General features: G+C 39.1%; 1 protein-coding gene across 1 annotated transcript; it reads left to right on the top strand.

Annotated features, from left to right (window-relative positions):
- The first annotated feature begins 154 nt into the window (after positions 1-154).
- MTG2 (mitochondrial ribosome associated GTPase 2) lies at positions 155-8,351 on the top strand. The gene is made up of 6 exons (XM_010303390.2): positions 155-464; positions 2,096-2,243; positions 2,878-2,993; positions 3,633-3,851; positions 5,289-5,427; positions 5,819-8,351. The coding sequence occupies exons 1-6, from the start codon at positions 174-176 to the stop codon at positions 6,211-6,213; spliced, it is 1,308 nt and encodes a 435-aa protein (XP_010301692.2). The 5' UTR covers positions 155-173; the 3' UTR covers positions 6,214-8,351.
- Positions 8,352-19,568: the final 11,217 nt, after the last annotated feature.

The raw sequence follows: 19,568 nt of genomic DNA, 5'->3' as shown, positions 1-19,568 counted from the left end.
CAGAACGCACCTTCCCGCGCTTTCTCCACAGCGGCGCAGCTGCGCGTGCGCGCGGCGGGGAGCGGCCGGGGGCGGGGCTGGCGCGCGGGCGGCCGTTGGGCGGGGCGGGTTCCCAGCGACGGGGCGGGCTGCGGCTGCGCCTCGGCCGGGCTGCCCCGGTGGCTGTCAGCGCCATGCTGCTGCCGGGCTGGGCCGCGCTGGGCGGACGGGCTGCCCCGGCGGCTGTCAGCGCCATGCTGCTGCCGGGCTGGGCCGCGCTGGGCGGACGGGCTGCCCCGGTGGCTGTCAGCGCCATGCTGCAGCCGTGCTGGGCCGTGCTGGGCCGCCGGCCCTTGTGGAGTCCGGCCCCCCTCCTCAGGCCGGTGCCGATGGGGGGCCGCCAGCTGCCTTTCTCCACAACCTGCGTGAGGTGCTCAAAGAACAGGCGGCTGAGGCAAAAAAGAGTCATTTCGGAAAGGCAACTGGTAAGCTGTGGAGTAAGTCAGCTGTTAGTTTGTAAGGCGGTTCCCTCACTGGGTGCTCACCTCCCAGGCATCCGTTAGAAATGCTCCTTGCCCGTCTCTCCTCACGGTGGTCAAATATCTGCCCTTGATGTGAGGGACTGTCTTCCAAAAATCTGATTAACTTTATGAGTAGTGAGGAAACGAGTCTGCTATGTGGCATTATCGATGTTCAGAGGGGTTGTAGTAGCGGTAAGTGTTCCTCCTGGGCTGAAAGCATGCATAGGTCGAGAGAGCAAAAAGTCCTACATAGCTTTAAAGCTAAAATACTGTTTTGCTTCTCACTGGTTTTATAGTCTTACGTAGTAGGCAGCTGCCTAACAGACAGGGTTTATGTCAGAGAGACTGCAGGGTCCTCGAACTTCTTCTTAATATTCCTTTTTTAATTATGCATCTGTGGAAAATGTCATTTTCCAATCACCAATTAATCACTTCCCATTTAAAGCAATAATTTCCTGTCTCACCGTGTGGTGGTGCCAAATACTTTTCTAAAAGACGCTTTTTAAGAAATCACTGGTCATAGTATATCTTTAATTATCAAGAGTTAGGGTGGGGTTTTTTTCAGTAGCTCATCTTGGTATCATAACACTAATAAGACTCTTTGGGCTATTTAATTAAAATGACCCTTATTGCTCATTCTCATTATGAAGACCCTTAGTAATTTGCAGAATTTGAATGTTACCCCAGTCAAGGTTATGCTTTCTCTTTTCATCCTGATACGTAAACAATTTCACCTACTTGTATGAATGTATTTGTCTAATATTCTCCCTTGGGGATTTCAGCCCACGTCCTAGACATAGGTAAATATCATAAAACCTATTTTGCTGACAAAAAAAAGCTGAAACGTAGTACAGTATAAGTAGTTTGTGAGAAATCAAATATTAAGTTAATGTCAGAAATAGACCCAAGATCTGGAATTCTCTTTATGCTGTATTTTTCTTAGCCTTTGAGCAACTGGTTTTGGCATATATTAAGATTTCCTCTGCTTATTATGTTTGCAGGTACTTTCTATTCTTTGTCTTTAGTACTTAATTGTTAGAGGATTGAAGTTTCCCTTAACTTCATCAAAGCATGAATCAGTACGAGAATATCCCTCCCACACATGCACTTTATCTTTTCTGCAAATTTCAGTTTGATTTAAAGAAGTAAAAAGTTCATGAGTATGAACACAGTTACTGAGTGATTTTGGCTTATAGTGTGGTAGCTCTCTTGAGCTACCTGTCAGCATTATATAACTATTAAAAGGATACTTTTCCTGTTACTAGTTGCCTGAGCGTGAATTTTGCACTATTGGTATCTGAGCTGCTGCACTAGGTTATATCAACATACCCTCAGGCTTGTACTTTTAAGGGGGTTCTTAAAAAATACTTGAAAAATGAGATCTATTTTTCTTTAGTATTATACTTAGTATGCTGTATTTAGTTGATCTGTGAATGACAGCAGAGTTCCGATTTCTTTATTATTTTTTTGCCGTTGAATGGGACTTATCATGACATAGCAGGTCTGCATATTTCTAAGTTTTGCAGAACAATCAACTTGTTGGAGGATGACCAATAAACTGTACTTAAAGGGTACAAAATCCATCCTTGTTACAGACGCGCTATTTTGTGGATCACCGGAAAGTGCGTGTGGTTGGAGGACAAGGAGGAGGAGGGGGTCATTCTTTTTATAGTGAACCCAGAAAAATATTTGGAGGTCCTGATGGAGGAAATGGAGGTGATGGGGGTCATGTCATTTTGAAAGGTAAAACTCACTAAATCTATTTTGTTTCATGTTGTCTTATTGCTTAACATCCTACCCCCCCCAGTAAAAACAGCCCTACGTGTACGGTGGGAGATGGTAAATGTAAATGTCAAAAATGTTAAAATGGCTATTTCTGTATAAGATGTCATTGCTTTTTAAGCTTTGTCCTGAGCTGTGGTAACAGGGACATAAATGACACTGACAACCTTAGAAAGCATTTTGAAAATCAAGATATTTTGCACACATTTTAGTGGCTGGTGCCTGACTATGTTATGACAAGGCTGGGATGTGATCAGATTTTACTCTTAAGATGGGTAAGCTGCTTCTGCCACCACCTGGCTGCAAAATCTTCTAATCTAGCAAATTAATTTTCCAGAGTATTTTGTAATGGTTGGTTTTGGAATGACCACTTAATGAAGTGCATGGTTAATAAACCTAAGCAGATAAGTAAAGGCAGCTAAGCTTCATCATAACTTACATTATTATTAGTCTTCCCTGATATGTTATTGTTGAGACAGTAAATAGGATATGCATTCATACAATATCAAAAAGAGAAAGAACAGTCAAGAGGTTGCTCTTCTGTGCCTGTTCTACTAAAACAATGTGTTTAAAATGTACATATTTTGCTTTACAGCTGACCGGCAAATGAAATCACTTTCTTCAGTCCTCCCGTTCTATCAGGGTTTTCATGGAGAGAGAGGAGGAAGCAAAAACTCTTATGGCGCTAATGGTGCATACGTGTATGTTAAAGTAGGTAAATTAAAGTTGCATGTTAGTGTGTTAGCTTTGTATTAACATTGCTGATTTTCAAGCTGGATGACCTTATTGTGAGAAAATCTCGTGTGTGTTTTCAGGGAGCCTTGTGTGCTGTCTCTGCTGAGACAGGGCTGGTTGGCACGCAGACAGATCAAGCTGCTTTTAATTGTTTATAAAACATAGGCTTCTTTGGAAGGTTCATCTGGCCAAAACAAATATGCTTCTGATTTGCTTTACTTTTAGGGGTCATATGCCCAGAGCAATCACAACACAGAAGTTCTTAAGTAGGAGCAGACTTTTTTCTTTCATACTTTTTTTTTTTTTTCAACATGCCTGTTTTGGTGCACACCTACAGTATATTTCTTACTGTGCTTAGGCTTCTTTGCATAAAAGGAGAGAAAGAGGGTTGTGGTACTGTTAACATTTTAATAAAGTGTAAATGTCTGATAGTGTCATTTGCGTCCAGAAAGTGAGTGTCATGAAGTGCACTTCTCTTTCTGTGTTCCTTAGCTTGAGAATATGGAGGAATGATTTTCAACAAATCTCAAATGAGCGGGTAAAGGATCTGCTGCAGACAGCTCTTCTGCAGGGTTTGAGCTTCAGTGTAATGCTTGCATGTCTCTCCACTTTAAGGTCCCTGTAGGTACATTGGTTAAGGAGGATGGGAAAGTTGTGGCTGACCTCACTCAACATGGTGAAGAGTATGTTGCAGCTTATGGAGGAGCTGGAGGGAAAGGTAATCGCTTTTTTCTTTCCAATGAAAACCGAGCTCCAACATTATTTACTCCAGGAGAGCCAGGTCAGGAAAGAGTCCTTCATCTGGAACTCAAGACAACAGCTCATGCAGGATTGGTGAGTGTTGCTGTCATTCTTCAACTTCCTTATGGTTGTAGGATGACAGTTGACTGACTGAAGAAATAACGTTTGATAACATTTTTGTTAGCCTTTTGGCTTGCTTGTTTAGAGATGCAACTTGATGCTTTTTTGCTGTTACTTGGTAAGGGTGTCCGAAGTAATTTGCAGAGCTGTCGCTCTCTTCGTACTTGATGTAATCCTACTTTCGCTAAAATCAAAACTATATATAGAAAAGCAATGTGCAAGATTCATCAGTGATAAGACTTACTGATGATGTACAGCAGGTTTTGTCTGCTGGTTCTGCAGATGAACAGTAGAGTATGCAGAGTTCTTCTGAATTAATTTCTGTTTTCTTGGTTTAAAAAAAAAAAGAAAATTTATAAACTTCAAATCATCTATTTAATCCTTATATTTCTCTTTTTAGAGATATTAAACATTTGACTTTGTTAGTTTCAGGTTTAGCATCCTCTGAAATGAAAATACTGTTTAGACATGAATGTTAAGTCAATTTAGGGCTTAAGCTGTCTTCATTTTTAAGCATGGAAATGTTTTAACACCAGCTGGTAAAGCAGTTAAAATTATGCTTTGCGGCAAAGAGTTCTTGCTGTAGTTCAACAACTGTGGAATAACTGTCTGGTCTAGCAGAATTTTGTGAATTTATTTAGAGATTAAGAAAAGTATTGGCATTGGTGGATCAATACACTTAATTCTCTGACCAGCTGGATGCTCTGGTCCACTTCTCACATTTTGGCACTAATTTGGAAATCTGAGATGAATCTGTTCTGTACTTCATTTCCTCAAGAATTCGGAGTGTCTGACATCAGCAAAAAGTAGAAATTAGGATTTGACCTGCTGTCAGGGGGATCATTGACCATCTATGCCATCTATGTAGCTATCATATGTCAATTATAGGATATCCCTGAGTAACTTCATTTCTGGGATAGGTTTGTTTAAATTCTTGTCTTCTCCCCAGAAGGCCAAGTTTCAATTTGATTCTTTGGTGGTGTGACTACAAAGAGCTGTAAAATCCCAAACTTGTGGGCATTCTGGTTACTTACAAGCCAAACTATGTTACTGAATCAGGAACAAAACCAATTCTGAATTCTTTTGGAAAATAATAAATCAGAGTTAGAAAACACAGATAAAATGGGAAGTGTAGGACAAAGTATTGGAACATTGTTTCAGCATAAAAGAGTTCTTACGGTGTGTACCCTTTTGGCTCTGAACAAAGTAAATACTTAAGATGGCACAAAAAAAGTTAAGGGGATCCTTCTATTTATCTATCTATTTAACGTTTATGAGAAAATACACATATGAGTAAAGCAGGAAGCATGCTAGAAGTTGTTTACCACATCTGCAAAAGCTTACAGGTTTGTTTTTTTTTAAATTGGGATTAACCTAAAACTGTGGCTTTAATGGGTGTTTGTATTCCAGGTGGGCTTTCCCAATGCTGGCAAATCATCGCTTTTGAGAGCAATCTCCAGGGCCAGGCCAGCAGTAGCTGCCTACCCTTTCACAACTCTGAACCCCCATGTCGGCATTGTCCACTATCAAGACTATGAACAAGTAGCAGGTACGATTTGTAGTATGTAGTGTGTACCTTGATGGGAATTTGTGTTACCTGGGTTATTCTTTGAAATGCTGCAGAAGCAAGTTTAGCAGTTCTGTAGAATTCTTGCTAGTTCTAAAGAACTTCAAACAATACTGAAAGCCCATTTCACATTCACTTATATATGCCCCTAATATCAAACTAGCAATCCGTATTCTGTCTTCACTGGAATGATCTAAATTTAGGGGTTTTAAAAGATAATAGCAGCCAAACTTAACATGAGGTATGCTTTAATATTGATGCATTGAGATGTAATTCTAAAAGTACTTGCACTGGCCAGTAAAAGGCTTAGGGTTGATTTTTGGTTTATTTTGTTGGATATGTTGGATTCACTGTGAAATTTCTTTCCTTTTAGTTGCTGACATTCCTGGCCTAATAAAAGGTGCTCATCAAAACAGGGGCCTCGGGGTGGCCTTCCTGAGGCATATTGAACGCTGCCGCTTTCTCTTGTATGTGGTGGATCTCTCTGTGTCTCAGCCATGGATTCAGCTGCAAGACTTAAAATATGAACTGGAGCAATATAAAAAAGGATTGTCTGAGAGGCCCTGTGTTGTCATTGGGAATAAGATTGACCTTGCTCAGTCCAGGATCAATCTGCCACTCCTTAAAGAACAGATAGATCACCGGGTCATTGCATTGTCTGCGTTGACAGGAGACAACCTAGAGGAGCTGTTGCTGCACTTGAGAGAACTGTACGACACTTACGTGAAGACAGAACAATCACTAGTGCAAAGCCCGGTCAAGTGGTAGGAACCAGAACTACTGTGAACTGTACTGGAAGGAAAAAAAAAATACTAGATTGCATCTGTGTGATTTTGGTGGGGGTTTTTTTTTTTATGGTTTTGTTTTTAAATGCAAGGGGTATAGCATGTGGATTTGTTCTGGACTGCTGCATCGGAAAGATTTTGTTTATTTGGTCGTCTTTGAGGTGTCTGAAGTGTTTTACAACAAAATTTGAAAATTGTAATCATGACGGGTGTTGAATGGGAAACCTGGATCTTCTTTGGCATTAGATAGTTCATTATGGAATGAAGAGAATGCTATCTAGTAGAAATTACTGAAATTCAGCATCTGCAGGAGATGCTGGCTTGCTTTCTGAATCAGAGTGAAGTGACTTCTCAATTTTCACTAATCAAAAATTCTAAAATAGAAATAAGGTAGTCCCACGTTTATCAGTGTTTATGCCATAACCACTTTCAGTCATCTTCTCTTAAACTTTTCTCCTGTTATGTTTTTTTTTTCAGAGGGCACACAGCTGCTCAGTGTTTTTAATGAGGAGAAGCATGAAACAGCTGCAAATAATGATTGAAATTATTTTCTCATTAGTATAAATAATTAACTATCTTTAAATACTGGCAGCAGCTAAGTAGCTGTATAAACTAGCCAGGGAACAGTCCTTTGAGATTCACTTCTGAGTTCTTCTCCAGTTTCCTTGTGGAATTTCAAGCAATGTTCTGAGAAATCCTATGCTTATTATGCTAAATAATCCTATGCTAAATAAAAGAAAAATCTAACTCTTTGCCCCCCCCCCCCCTTTTTTTTTACTGTGTAATTTTGTGGACAGTGTTCTTAAATTTTATCCTCTAGGAATTCAGAAATCTTAGTGGGTGTTTGCCCTCTCCTCATGCTGAAGGAAGAGCTGCTTCTGTGTACTCTGGTTATTTTCTGTGTAAAAGATTCTTATCTTGGTAGTATGTTTTGATAAATTTTTATTTTTTGCTATTAAGCTTTTTCATAAGGGACCCTAACGGGCTTGTGGAATGCTGAGACACAAATACTTCAGTAGTCAAGAGAAACAATTGTTGTTGAGCCTTTACTTATGTTTCTTGATTTTTAAAGCAGATTAACTTTGCGTTCCAAACCAGTAGTCTGGAATTACAGACCTTGCACATGCTTTTTTCACATCAATGAAGTACAAAGTAAACTCATCAGCACCATCATAAAAGAGAAGATGTGATGTTTGTAAACTTGGCTTTGTTTTCTCAGGAAATATATTGGTTAAGTTTTAAGAACAGTTCAGTGCATTATAAAACCTATCACTTGTCTTTGGTTAAGCTTTGTTAGCTTACAAATAAGGATTTTTTTTATGTTTAAACTAAAATTGGCTATTTTCTGCTGTATCAGCAGTAGTAGGAATTACTCGGTGGGTTTAAAAAAAAAAAAACATCTGTAGCCTCTAACTGCTTCTTTCTATACACTACAGAGAAGGTGTTAATTCTCTCTGCTTCAGTCACTTTCCACATTTTGTTTGATTTCATCTCTGATACTCTAAGGCTTCTGAATGGTGCTGGCTTTCTCAGCTTCCATGGATGATGGACTTTTTTTCCCTGACTGCCTGTGACTGGAAAGGGGCGGTCTTGTTCAATCTCTAAATTAAAGCTCAACTCACACCCACCTGCTGTGTCAGTGTTGGGATCAGCTCTGTGATTGCGATTATGAATCAGAACTAACTTTGCCTGTATAAGACAGAAGATGCGTACCCCTTCTTAAGAGCAGCAGGTTTCTATTCTGAAGAAGTGCAAGGTTGACTCAAATACCTGAATTAATAAATAAAAATATGGGCAAAACAGGTAATTACCTCTTCTAAATTCACATTCTGAGTATTTGTATCTGTGATCAGGTGTGGAAAGTAATCTATGCATTATAAGCAGTGATACTGGTGTAAATATGGTCAGGAAAAAATGAAAACAAATATTAAATCCCAAAGTCACTCTCATGTTTTGTTTCATATTAGCTTCATCCCTGGGATTTGCCAGACTGAATTAGGTAGAAGTTAATACTCAGTTCTGTCCTGTTTCATTTTGTGCAGCATTTTAAGGCTTCACTGTTGTATTTCCTTCTATTGCTACATGTTTTTCAGCCATATTTAATAAAACCAGAAGATTGCCTGAACACAAAAGTTGGTGCAGATTCTTTGCAGAACATTTGATACCTGCAAATACTTTGTGTTCTCTCTGACTATATTTTAGTCTTTGGCAGTCTTTGTAAGTGACAGAAGCTACTTTAAAAGCCTCTGTACTCAAAGGTGCTTTCACCCTTACTTCCTAGAGCTCATGCAATCTCAGTTCTTGGAGTGGAAAGTGTTTTGTGTACTGATGTTGAAAAAGCACAGCGGGTTGCTAGATGGCTTAACAGAATGTCCTATTGATCATGTAATTGGTTTCTTTGTTCTTAACATTTTGGCCACCAGTACGAAGTTCCTAACCACATGCTTACAGGGTTCAATGGGGCTTTACAGGAGCACGTACTCCTTCATCTGTGGATGAAAAGTGCCAAATAGCTCCAGCTCTAGTGCTGGAACAACTGTTTGTAGGAGCTTGAACTTACTGTAGTCAATATATATCTATACCAAACCAACCTCTACGGTCCCTATGTTCATGCTAGACAAAAGGAGTGGCTGTGTGTGGCTCCCCACAATACAGAGTTCATAGCTTGGGTCGCAGTTCTCCATAGTGCTCCTTCAGTATTCACACGATCCCATTATGAGATACAGAACTGAGGGGTAACCTCTGGTTCTGCTGAAAATAAGTTATTTACAAAGGAAACTCATTTTACATCTAGGAACAGAGAAGAAAAAATAATCAGGTTAAGAGAGAGTGATGCATTGTTTCAGAGAGCAATGATGTGCTATACGCTTTCTTCCCACTTTTTTTGGCTGGGGTTGGGGTGGGTGGGCTTTGTTTTGGTTTAGGTTTTCGTGGCTTGCTTCTGCCTGACTTTCCCTAACTAGCTGTTGCTTTTCTCTGCTGAAACCTTTGATGTTGTCCTTGATTTTCAAGTTGACAAGAGGAGAGAGATGGGGGATTCTATTTTTCATTCTGACAATAAGCCTTATTTTAATGTGAATTGAAGTCCAGTCTACTTTGTATTTCCTAGAGAAGCTTGAGCCATAATTTTGTTTAGCACTTTGCAGTTCTAGTACTCATCTTTTAATACATCTTTTAGTACATGATTACAAGAGTATTTTAGTGCTAATTGTAGTGGGTTTTTTTAATATTTATTTGCAATCCTCTCTGCCTTTGTAGGTTCCTAGAAAGTGTAGGTGGTATCAACTGAACAAAAAAAGAAAATGACATGTTAATGTAAAAACAAGCATTAAAAAGGACCACACTTTTTAAACATACAGATATTGAGGACTCATTGGAGTACATCAACTAAAACATTGAATCAGTGTGTTTAAGCATGGTATATTTTGCAAGCTGCTTTACTGACATAGTTTTGTAAAGCACTTTTTTTTGGTATCACATAATATTTTTTTGAGGTGAATCAGAACGTGTTTGCAATGAATTGAACTGATAGCAATAAAAATGAGACCCTCGCTGAACTGGGTGGTTCTGCTCTGCTGCAGCGCCATGCTGGGAGGAGAGCAAGACCTGCCACCACCCTGCTTCCAGTAATGGGGGCACTGTGCAGGCAGCGCTGCTCGGGGTCTCAGCACTGGGCAGGAGGTGAGGGCACGGCACCAGATGCTTTGTAATGTCTCTCTGTATTCATTCCAATGAGATGTATGCTTAGAGTCGTGATATTAAATTAGCGGTAGGTCAGCAGTTGCTCAAATGCAATGGAAAGTGAAGGCTGCTGGACGTGTCGAATCTCACTTGGTTTCTGTTTCCATTGCAAGGGAAATTTCTCTCACTATTGTATGTATATTTATTAAGCCTCTTCATAGTGATTTTTATTTTTAAGTAAATTTGTGGTAAGTGAATAAGTACTCTTACTTGAACAAGTTTAAAAACTCATAACCTGTTGTTTTTAAATATTGATCCAAATTACAGAATTATGGGAATGCTGTGAACCAGAGATGCTATGGCTAGTAGAATGGGACCTTGCCGTAGCTTACACGTTTGTACAAGCTACAGAACACCAATCAAACTTCTTTGCTGTCTTGTTTTCCACAGAATGTTGCTAACTGGGCTCATTGGCCAACACCTGTAGTGTAAGGTGAATGTTGGGACCAGAGATTAGGTGTGTTGCAGGTGTGCAACTTAATGAGTTATTAATTGAATGGCAGGTGGATATAAATAGGGAGCAGACAGGCTGCTGGAATGCTAATGTGTTGTTTGAACTGTTAACTCTGCAATGGAAATTAAAAGGCAATGAATATATGCTTCATCTTTCTACGAATATCATTGTGTAAAAATGGATTTTTACTAGTAGCAAGATTGCCTTCACTTTGGGAGCTGTTATTTTTGGGGACACCATAGCCCATAATCTGGAGATCGTATTCCACGTTAGTTATGAGCGATGAGGCGTTTTGGGAGAGGTAGTACATTGTACAGCATGTGGGGGGAGAATAGGTAAGTTTGGAGCTCAGCATTTCTTCCATTGATCTACAGTCCTGATGTTCCTGTGAAAGTTATGTTTTGGTTTTGGACCATTTCCATTAATAATGAAGTTCATCACCATTGTGAAAATGGGTTTGATATAAATTAAAACTTTGTCCTGATATTGCTAAACTTCATCCCAACATTGATGTGTGCCTGGCCTTTAAAGAACACCTTTGTTTTCTTCTGTTTGTCTTCCATACCACAGTTTCCAGTGCTGATCCCCATTAAGAAGTTTCCCCATCTTGTTAAATAGGGATTAATTGTGCCTGCACTGCAGAGGTCTGGAAAGACTGGAGTTATTAATATTTGAGGGGAGGTTATAGATGTGTGCCAATAATGATAAGGGATGATTTTGCAACTCTTGATAATAGAACAAAGCTACTTTCAGGCTGCACTCTCGATTTTTATCTATGCGGTTCTGAAATTTATTATGTGGTATGTGCCCATTTTTCTGAGACATAAAACATAGCTGGTAGGACAAAGGCAGGGAGATTTTTATCAACCTTGTTTTAATATTGAGATTGTGTTTGTCCTTCATTTTCTCACTGGGAGTAATTTTTCATCTCCTCTTTCCTGATTGAAATAGAATTGTCCAAGGAGGCCTTAATAGCATCTGATTTTTTTTATCCACAGGGTTGGTTTTTTTTCTCTGCCCTTGTTTATACGAAATAGCGCTTTGACTCCTTGAAGTGTGCATTCCTTGGTTAAACTCTATTCTTTGCTTACTACTATACTGTAACATCACCAAGGTGGAAGTATTTTATGTATTATAAATGTATTTCTTGAATGATGAGTGAAGACAAAAGACCAGCCCTACTACAAAACCATATAATTATGGATTAATAACTAACTCATGCCTGCACGCTCAATTTCAGGAGAGGTAATGGTATGGCTGGTTACTTTGTTGCAATCCTTTTTATTCTGGTAACATGCCATTAATTTTAATTGGAGTCATCTGGCATGATGCTGTGCTGACCCAGGCCCAGGTTGGTTTGTTTTTTGGGTTTTTTTTAAACTTGAATGCAGTATTGCAGTATATTCAAATGCTGTTATTTTATGTCATGGTTATTAGTAAAATAAAGACACAAACCTGAAGAGCTTTGTGCTTATTCACATATGCTGCAAAAGGTTTTATACAGACTAAATCACTTTTTAAAATGCACACTTTAGAAATGCACTTAGATCCAGACTTATTAACACTGATTGAAAAGCAGGACTAAAAACTGACTGCAGAACAATTTCTCTTTTGTTATTCAAATGCTCAGTAGGTGCTTCTTTGTCTTTGTAACTGGAGAAATCGATAGTCAATTAATCTGTAGGTAAGAGTCAATATTTTAGCAAACATCTACAGTTTGAGATCAGTTTTAGCATATGGAAAAACTTAGTCATAGTTTTAAAGATTTCTTATTTGAATCATGACATTTGGCTCCTCAGTGCTTAATTACCATTGAGATTGGAACATCACTGTTTTCCAAAGACATGTGAATCCCCACCCAGTGCTTCCTTTGTACACACGCTAATCAACCATTGACAGAAGTTAGCTATTCACTGGCTAAATCTAGATAAATTAATCTTCCACTAAAAGTGGGAAATGCTTATGAAGAAAAATATTTGCATGAGGCAATGTAATTGCTAAAACACTGGTTGTCAAGAAGACATCTGTGATATTACAGATGAAGTATACATATTTTGATTATCTTATTCATGAAATCATACTGTTTTGTGGCCATTCATTTCCTGTTGTTTTCCTGTGTTACAAATCAGGAAGATGGGTTTGGGCAGCTAGTTTGCTTTGTCCAGACAGGACACACATTTATCACATTTAAAAAATAACCTGGTAAAAGGTCAGCATATTAAATCACCATTTTTTTACTGCGTTAGAAAATGTCTATTTTCTTCATTTACCCACCCCCACACCAGACATTTAATGGAAGTTTAAAACAGTAGTTCAACTAAACAATTACTGGGACAGTGAGCTCTGTCTAGAAAAACAAAAGCTGGCAACATTTAATAACTTCAGTGCCAGAAGTTGTGGGTTTGAAGCTTGCCCATCTATGCTATAGGTTAAGTCCCATCCTAGCTGTGCAAGGTCCTTATGGCCCCTGAATTACAGATGTAAAAAAGGTATTTTATTTTAAGCTAACTCATCTCTGTTTCTATATCAACCGGAATTTTCTAGCTTCATTAACTAATTTATCGCCATTAGGACAATGGCTTTGAGGGATGAAAATTTTCTGTGGTTTACATCATATTTTTTTTTTTTTTTTTAATATTACAATACCTTATGTTTGAGAGTGATTCATTAACCTTCTTTCACTGGTAGAAATGGAATTGCAGGAGGCTGAGGTCTAAATGTAGCCAGGCTGGGAAAAGCCTACAGCCCAGTGAATTTTAGAAGTTTTGAATTTAAACATCTGTCTGGATTTGGACCCCAGTGACTTGCACAGTCACATAGGAAATCTGTGGCAAGGCAAAGGACCTGGAATTTGAAAAAAATTGAGTGTAGCGCTAGTCCTGTAACACTACTGGTTTTATTCGAGGTGCTTTGTACAAGCATAACTTACAGCTAACCATGTGTGTCACATTTGCATTTGTAGCTTCAAAGTAGTTCACCTAAATGTGTGCAGAGAAGCGCAGAAATGCACAACTCGCAGAAGAGATGCCCAGCTCAGCATGCCGCTTCCTATCTGCCCTCCACAAAATCCTCCAGTATCCATTTTACCCCCTTCATGGCATCGCAGCCTGTTTCAGCGTTGAGGAGCTTTCCGTGAGCCAACTCCAGATCTCTCCTTTTTTTTTTTTTTTTTTCTCCCCAAGGCATTCAGGACTTTTTTCCCCCACAGTAAATAAAACTTGATTCGTGGATGAATAACAAAAATTGCCACGTGAAGCATGTACAGTTTATTAACTGGTGCTGCTAATTCATGTAAATTATCACTAATTAAATGTGCTAAAGATAGTGAGTTTTTAATGCTTATTAAATGTGTTGAAGTGGCTTATGAAACCGATCCCACAGAACAGTTCTAGAATTGTATATTAAGACTAAATTAAGTTACTGCTACAGAAGGTAATTTCCTAATGTATTTAGTCTGGAACAAAACCAATAATACATTTAACTAACCAGGTCACTTGATGAATGAGTGCACAGTTGGAAATTTGCTTTTAGTGAATATTCAAGCTAAAAAATAGCTATATTCCCGCTTTCATGCTAGTCAAGCCTAAGTGCTTATATATTAATGGAGAAAATAATTGCAGAATGGAGAAATGGAGAAAATAATTGGTCACAAATGTAATTGAATAAAGGAGCTCATTCAGATTTTCTGAGAAAATATTTTATGCTTGTTCTTGTCTTTGATAGCTAATATGCCTGTTTTTCTAAGGCAGTTTGATAGATCCTGTCAGCACACAAATACCTCTTCAGAGATTATTGTACAAGTTGCATTTAGGCTAACTAAAGTTCATGTTTTGTGTCGCTTCGGTGTGGAGGAGGCAATTCTGTTGTATTACCTGCTGATCCGATCACTTGTCATGCCACAGTTGTGAGTGATTAATATTGATGAGAAATTTTCCCTATTTATAAATTATGCTTGAAAGGCACTCTACTGAAGTGATGCATAGCAAATAGTACTCAGTGAATTAACTGCTGAGGTGAAAACATGGTTATTAAGGTGAGTTGATCATAATTACCTTAAATAGTTGATTTCCCTGATAGTCTTCTGTTTGTGCTTTGGCCGGGGCAACCTCTCAGGAGAGGAGAGGAGTGAAGGAAGGTAGTGTTGATAGGTTTTTCTGAAGGAAAGTACTATAAAATCCATGTTCTCAGAAACCATTTTTGAGATGGTCACTTTGAAGTGGAGGTCAGGAGTATGTGGGATTTCTGAGGGGGAATTTCTGAGGGATTTCAGCTTTTTAACTCTCTGAAAGAGATGAACTGTTCTGCAGACTTCAGCCTGCATGAGTTCTTCCCGGGGACAACCTCAGAAAGGATTATGTTGGGTGTTTCAGTCCTTTGCTAAGGTTTTAATTTACTTTGTTGCTGTATACTTGGCAATGACAATCATCCACGCCTGTTTGACTCCAGTCTTTCCCTTACCCTAGAATTAGCTATACATCAGCATTCTTCTGTCTGTAGAGTTCTGTTAAGTGCTTTGCAACCTTCATTTCGATTAAAAGTATTAATGGCAACAACAACAAAGGATTTTCTTACTTGATTACAGGATTTTGTTACTTTCATGAAAGCTCTTGAATAACAGCTTAGTTCCTAGTTCTCTGAGCGCCTAACATCGGCTTTATGCAAGTATTACATGTATTATTTTATCCCTGTATATTTTGAATACAAGCTGTATCAGAGATATTAAACAGTGGTTTAGTTGTAATGTTCTATTAAATTTGTGCTTCTTACAGTGTAAATTATTTTCATAATGGCAGGTAATTGCTCTGCTTTGTCAATCCATCATCAATTCATGAACGCTGCAGGGTGTACGTGCAACCTCATGTTCAAGGAATTATATATGCAACTCCCATTATTGTTTGTTGTTCAATAAACAGCTTCTAATGACTAAAGCTGTGTGTGAGCTGTTACTTAACGGCTAAAAAATTTGCCAGAATTGTCATTGCCTTTCTAGCAGAGAGCTTGTTTGTGAACGCTAAGAGATATTTTGAATGAGATTATTAACTACTTTGCAATCAGTTTTCCTTCAGTGTTAATCGTGCTGCTAAATCCTAGGATATTGTGTTAAAAATCATTCAAAAGTCAGTGTGGCATCACAGATGCGGTTTTGTGCTTAAAAGAACAGATGCCTAAGCTGTGGGCACAGTCTGCCTGTAAAACCTCTATTTTTTCATGAATTGTGCCTTTACGTGCACGGGAGGGGTACTTGTGATGTTTGTACACACACCTTCATGCCCTCTTCTTGCCATCTCTAATATATAACCATTGCGTGTTAGGGCAGGGAGCCCTAGGAGTTATTGACAGGTATTTGATGTGTAAGAAAAGCCTTTACGACACAACAAAAAGTCCTGCTTGGTGCATCTGAGTCATTTAAAAACTTGTTTCAGGTTGTAGAATTTTACAAATGGGAAAATAACAGTCCTGTTCTTCCCCCACAAATGTGCGTGCATAGCTCTACCTATAATGCTTGGTAATTGGATTAAATATTAGTTCCCTTTTGTACCCAGACTGTGCAAGCAGCTTGTAAATTATGGAGTAAAAATGTGGGGCTTGTAAATACCTAGTAATAAGTAATGCTCATGCATCCTGGACTATAGCAATAAAAATGATGCTGATTTAATGAATCATCAGCATTCCTGAGCTCACAACAAGAGGTTTAAGGACAGACCTGGGGTTTTTTTGCCTTTAAGGTATGTACAAGTCTTTCCCAGGTAGCAGTTGGGTTTGTTGAAGTGAATGCCAATGATAGTTTTAGATCTCGATAAAATGATGGTACTGGGTAATAGATAATACCTTTCACCCTGCAGAATTCCTAGTTGTTTTTCTAAGCCCTAAACTCCTTTATTGTGCAAATACAACTATATTGGCAGAAATATATGTTGTGCAATAGTAAGGAGGAAAGGAGGAGATTTAAGTTGAGGTTAAGGGTACACAGAAGTGCTGTGAGTTCCCTACTATCCATGGGGACTTCTGTGAAATCTTGCATGAAAGGCTAGGTTTGTGGTGTTAGAAATCGAGAACGCTTTTCCCTTCTGTGGCACTCATCCAGGGCGGCCAGTGAAGTGTTTTTATTCTTGTCTGCAATTCCCACATCAGAAGTAAAGATAATAATACTCCTTATTGAGTTCCATCTGTTTGCAGAATGAGTTCTGTGGAGTGGAGGAGGTCTCTTTCAAGACCATTTCTATACTGCAAAGTTGTGCTGGCATCGCTGCATGGGAGCTGAGGTTATGAAAAATTAATCCTCCCTCACAGAAATCATGGTGTTAAACTTCTTTCTAGCAAGGATACTAACCTACTGTCTTTCCATCCTAGTTCTGCTATGAAAATGAACATTCATTTACAAACGCGGAAGGAAAACCATTAGCATTCTTTCAAATCAAAATATAATCACATCTTCCTGATTTCAAAGCCCATCCCTCTCGGCAAATCTCATTAATTATCCCAGACAGGTGTTTTTCAACAAAAGCTCCTTCTTGCGTTCTCTCTTCTTCTCTAGCCTCCTATTTGAGCTAATGAAGCTGCAGAGATGTCTCTGGAACAATGAAGCAATTTATGTAACTGCAGGTTGGAGAGAACAAATAAGGAATGGTAATTGAGGAAGGGCGCTGAAAAGAGGCGGTGGGAGCAAAGTTCCTCTCTCTGTGTAAAGAGATCTCTCATTATTGGTGATTAGGGAGGAAGCATTACAGAGCCAAAAAGAAAGTAGCTGTGCTGAAAAATGTTCTTTGATAGTTTACTGATATGCAGATGCTGCTCTGTGAAAGGCCCACAGACCTTGTTACGGTGGCCTTGACGTGCTGAGTTAACGACATGTAGGTTTGTACGCAGAGAAGGGAACTGGCATTACCTCTGCACAGGTCTTACGGTAAGTCACTTTTAGCCTGTTTCTTTAAAAAGCTGCTGGGTATGATTTACGGCTGCATGAAGGTTGTTTACTAACACTCCATGCATAAATTGGACACTTCTCTATGGAAATAGCTGGGTTTCTTTTCAGTGTGGAAGCCTATGTGCTTCCACAAATATTTGATGCATATTCATAATTATAGCAAGTTGTCTTTTATGGGTTTTGAAAACATTTTTCTTTATCTCTGGACAATAGGAACAGGGCATTTTTTTAGCAGGTATGGTAGCAAAAATATATATATAGGTGTTTTGCTAGGCTAGTTGACAAGAAGCCCTACCTTGTCTATTGGTAATGCATTTTCAGATTTCGTATTTGATTATGCCTGGTAGCTCCCTAGTCCCTGCCTCTTCCAAATGCATATAGACCTTTATGTTGTGGACACTAAAAATCACCAGAATTCAAATATTCTTTTAAGCATATTTGCATTGGTCATCAGCTCCTCTGAAACTTCAAACCAGCTCATAATGTTTTCAGTATGAAACCCAGGCTCAGGTGTGACCTCACATCCAGACATAAGTAGTTATTTTTCTTTCTTATTTGGCAAGGCAAGAGCTCTTATTTCAGAAAGTAATGTAAGTATCTTCCCTGCAAAATCCACCAATGAATAAAATTACTTTCAGCCAAGTTTAGGTAATTCTGCCCATATGGAGGTCAGAGACCATAAAAATACTGTGTGCAAGGCTTACGGTGAAATGTGTCTGTTTCCCCACTCTTTGGGAAAGGACTTTAAGATCAACAATGCATTCTGAAAGCTCAGAGAAAAGTACCATTAGGACTTTAAAATATACAGAAATATATTGATGGCATTAGTGGGACGCTAAGAAAACATGGTGCTTGTACGGATGGCGTGTGCACTTCAGTGCAGGTACATCATGGGCTTATGGATCACTGAGAGCAAAACCAATCATCTCCACCGGCACCCTGGGAGTATCATGAATTCTATGAGTCTCTTAAAACTGCGTATTTTGCTTACAGCTTTAGCTCTTTGACTGTGTGAACATGTGAAAGAAAGGAATTCCTAGCCCATATGCTTGCAAAGTCACCTTGAAATTTAAAGCTGGGCTCATCATTTTTGAACAAAGTTACTACCGATGGATGTAAGGGAAAACCTGCTGTTTGCCTTCCGTACATAAATACTTAATCATAAGCTAAGAATTTGAGATTGGAGGGTCAGACTATCTGGAAAAAAGTTGTGTTCAGGATTTAAACAGTTGCAGCTCCCTTTTTAAATGGCTGCTTGCTCAGCTCATCACGTGCAGGAAAACCAGTTCTGGAGCTAGGAGTGTTAATGTATTTATTTTTTTAAATTTGATTCAACGAATTCAAGCTCTAAGAAGGGGAAATTTATAGAAATGGGGAAAAAAAGCCTGCTAAAATAACTCAGTATATGCTCCCTGCTGCTTAGGTCTGGTGTTTTTGCATAATAATGTTTTAACGTTCGTGATGTCTATTGGAATGTGGAGGAAATAAGAAAAACAAACCATCCCCCTCGGTCATCTTCCTATGTTATTCTACTAGAAAGCCCAATTACCAGTCCCTGCTCAGGCAAATGTCTTGTGTAGGAAAGATTGATAAATTCTTTGTTTGTTCATTTGTTTAGTCAGAAGTAACAAAACCGCGGTATGGAAGGTATTCTCAGGTCTGGTTTGTCAGAGGTTCAGCTGTTACCCATAGAAAGCGGTGAGAGTCTGTTTAGATGAACTTCTATCTTTTCTGTTCAGCTTCCTCTCTCTTAAAATGGCAGAAGTGTCTGTGCTAACAAGATTCCTGGGCTTTCAGTTATGTTTGGGGGTATTTCTGTGGAAAAAAACCCCCAACAACAAGCCCCCCAAAATGGGAGAAGGGAAGGAACCCAGCAAGGTGCATTATGCTGAAACTGTATTCAGTTTTGTTAAAAAACTGGCACCAGTTTTGACTTTTCAGTAGTTACCTGTAGCATCGTACTCATTTTGGTGGCTGTAGATGGCACGCAATCAACATTGATTTGCCAGCATGCTGAGGACTGACGAACAGAAATCGGGGCATCGGAGGGGTGTGTGTTCTACCGGCACAAGAGACAGACTTTTGTGCCACGTAGGGGCCAAAGAAGCGGTACGGGAGCAAGCGGTGCAGGCACGGCTTCAGAAGCTGACAACATCGTCCTGGAAGATCCCATGAAATGGGGCCTATTTCCCTTTTGCAACCAACTTAGTATTGTTGT

Source organism: Balearica regulorum, chromosome 16 (assembly GCF_011004875.1).
Source record: "Balearica regulorum gibbericeps isolate bBalReg1 chromosome 16, bBalReg1.pri, whole genome shotgun sequence".
Classification (NCBI taxonomy): Eukaryota; Metazoa; Chordata; class Aves; order Gruiformes; family Gruidae; genus Balearica; species Balearica regulorum.
The sequence above is the reverse complement of the archived record's forward strand: the minus strand, read 5'-3'. Positions and strand labels throughout refer to the sequence as shown.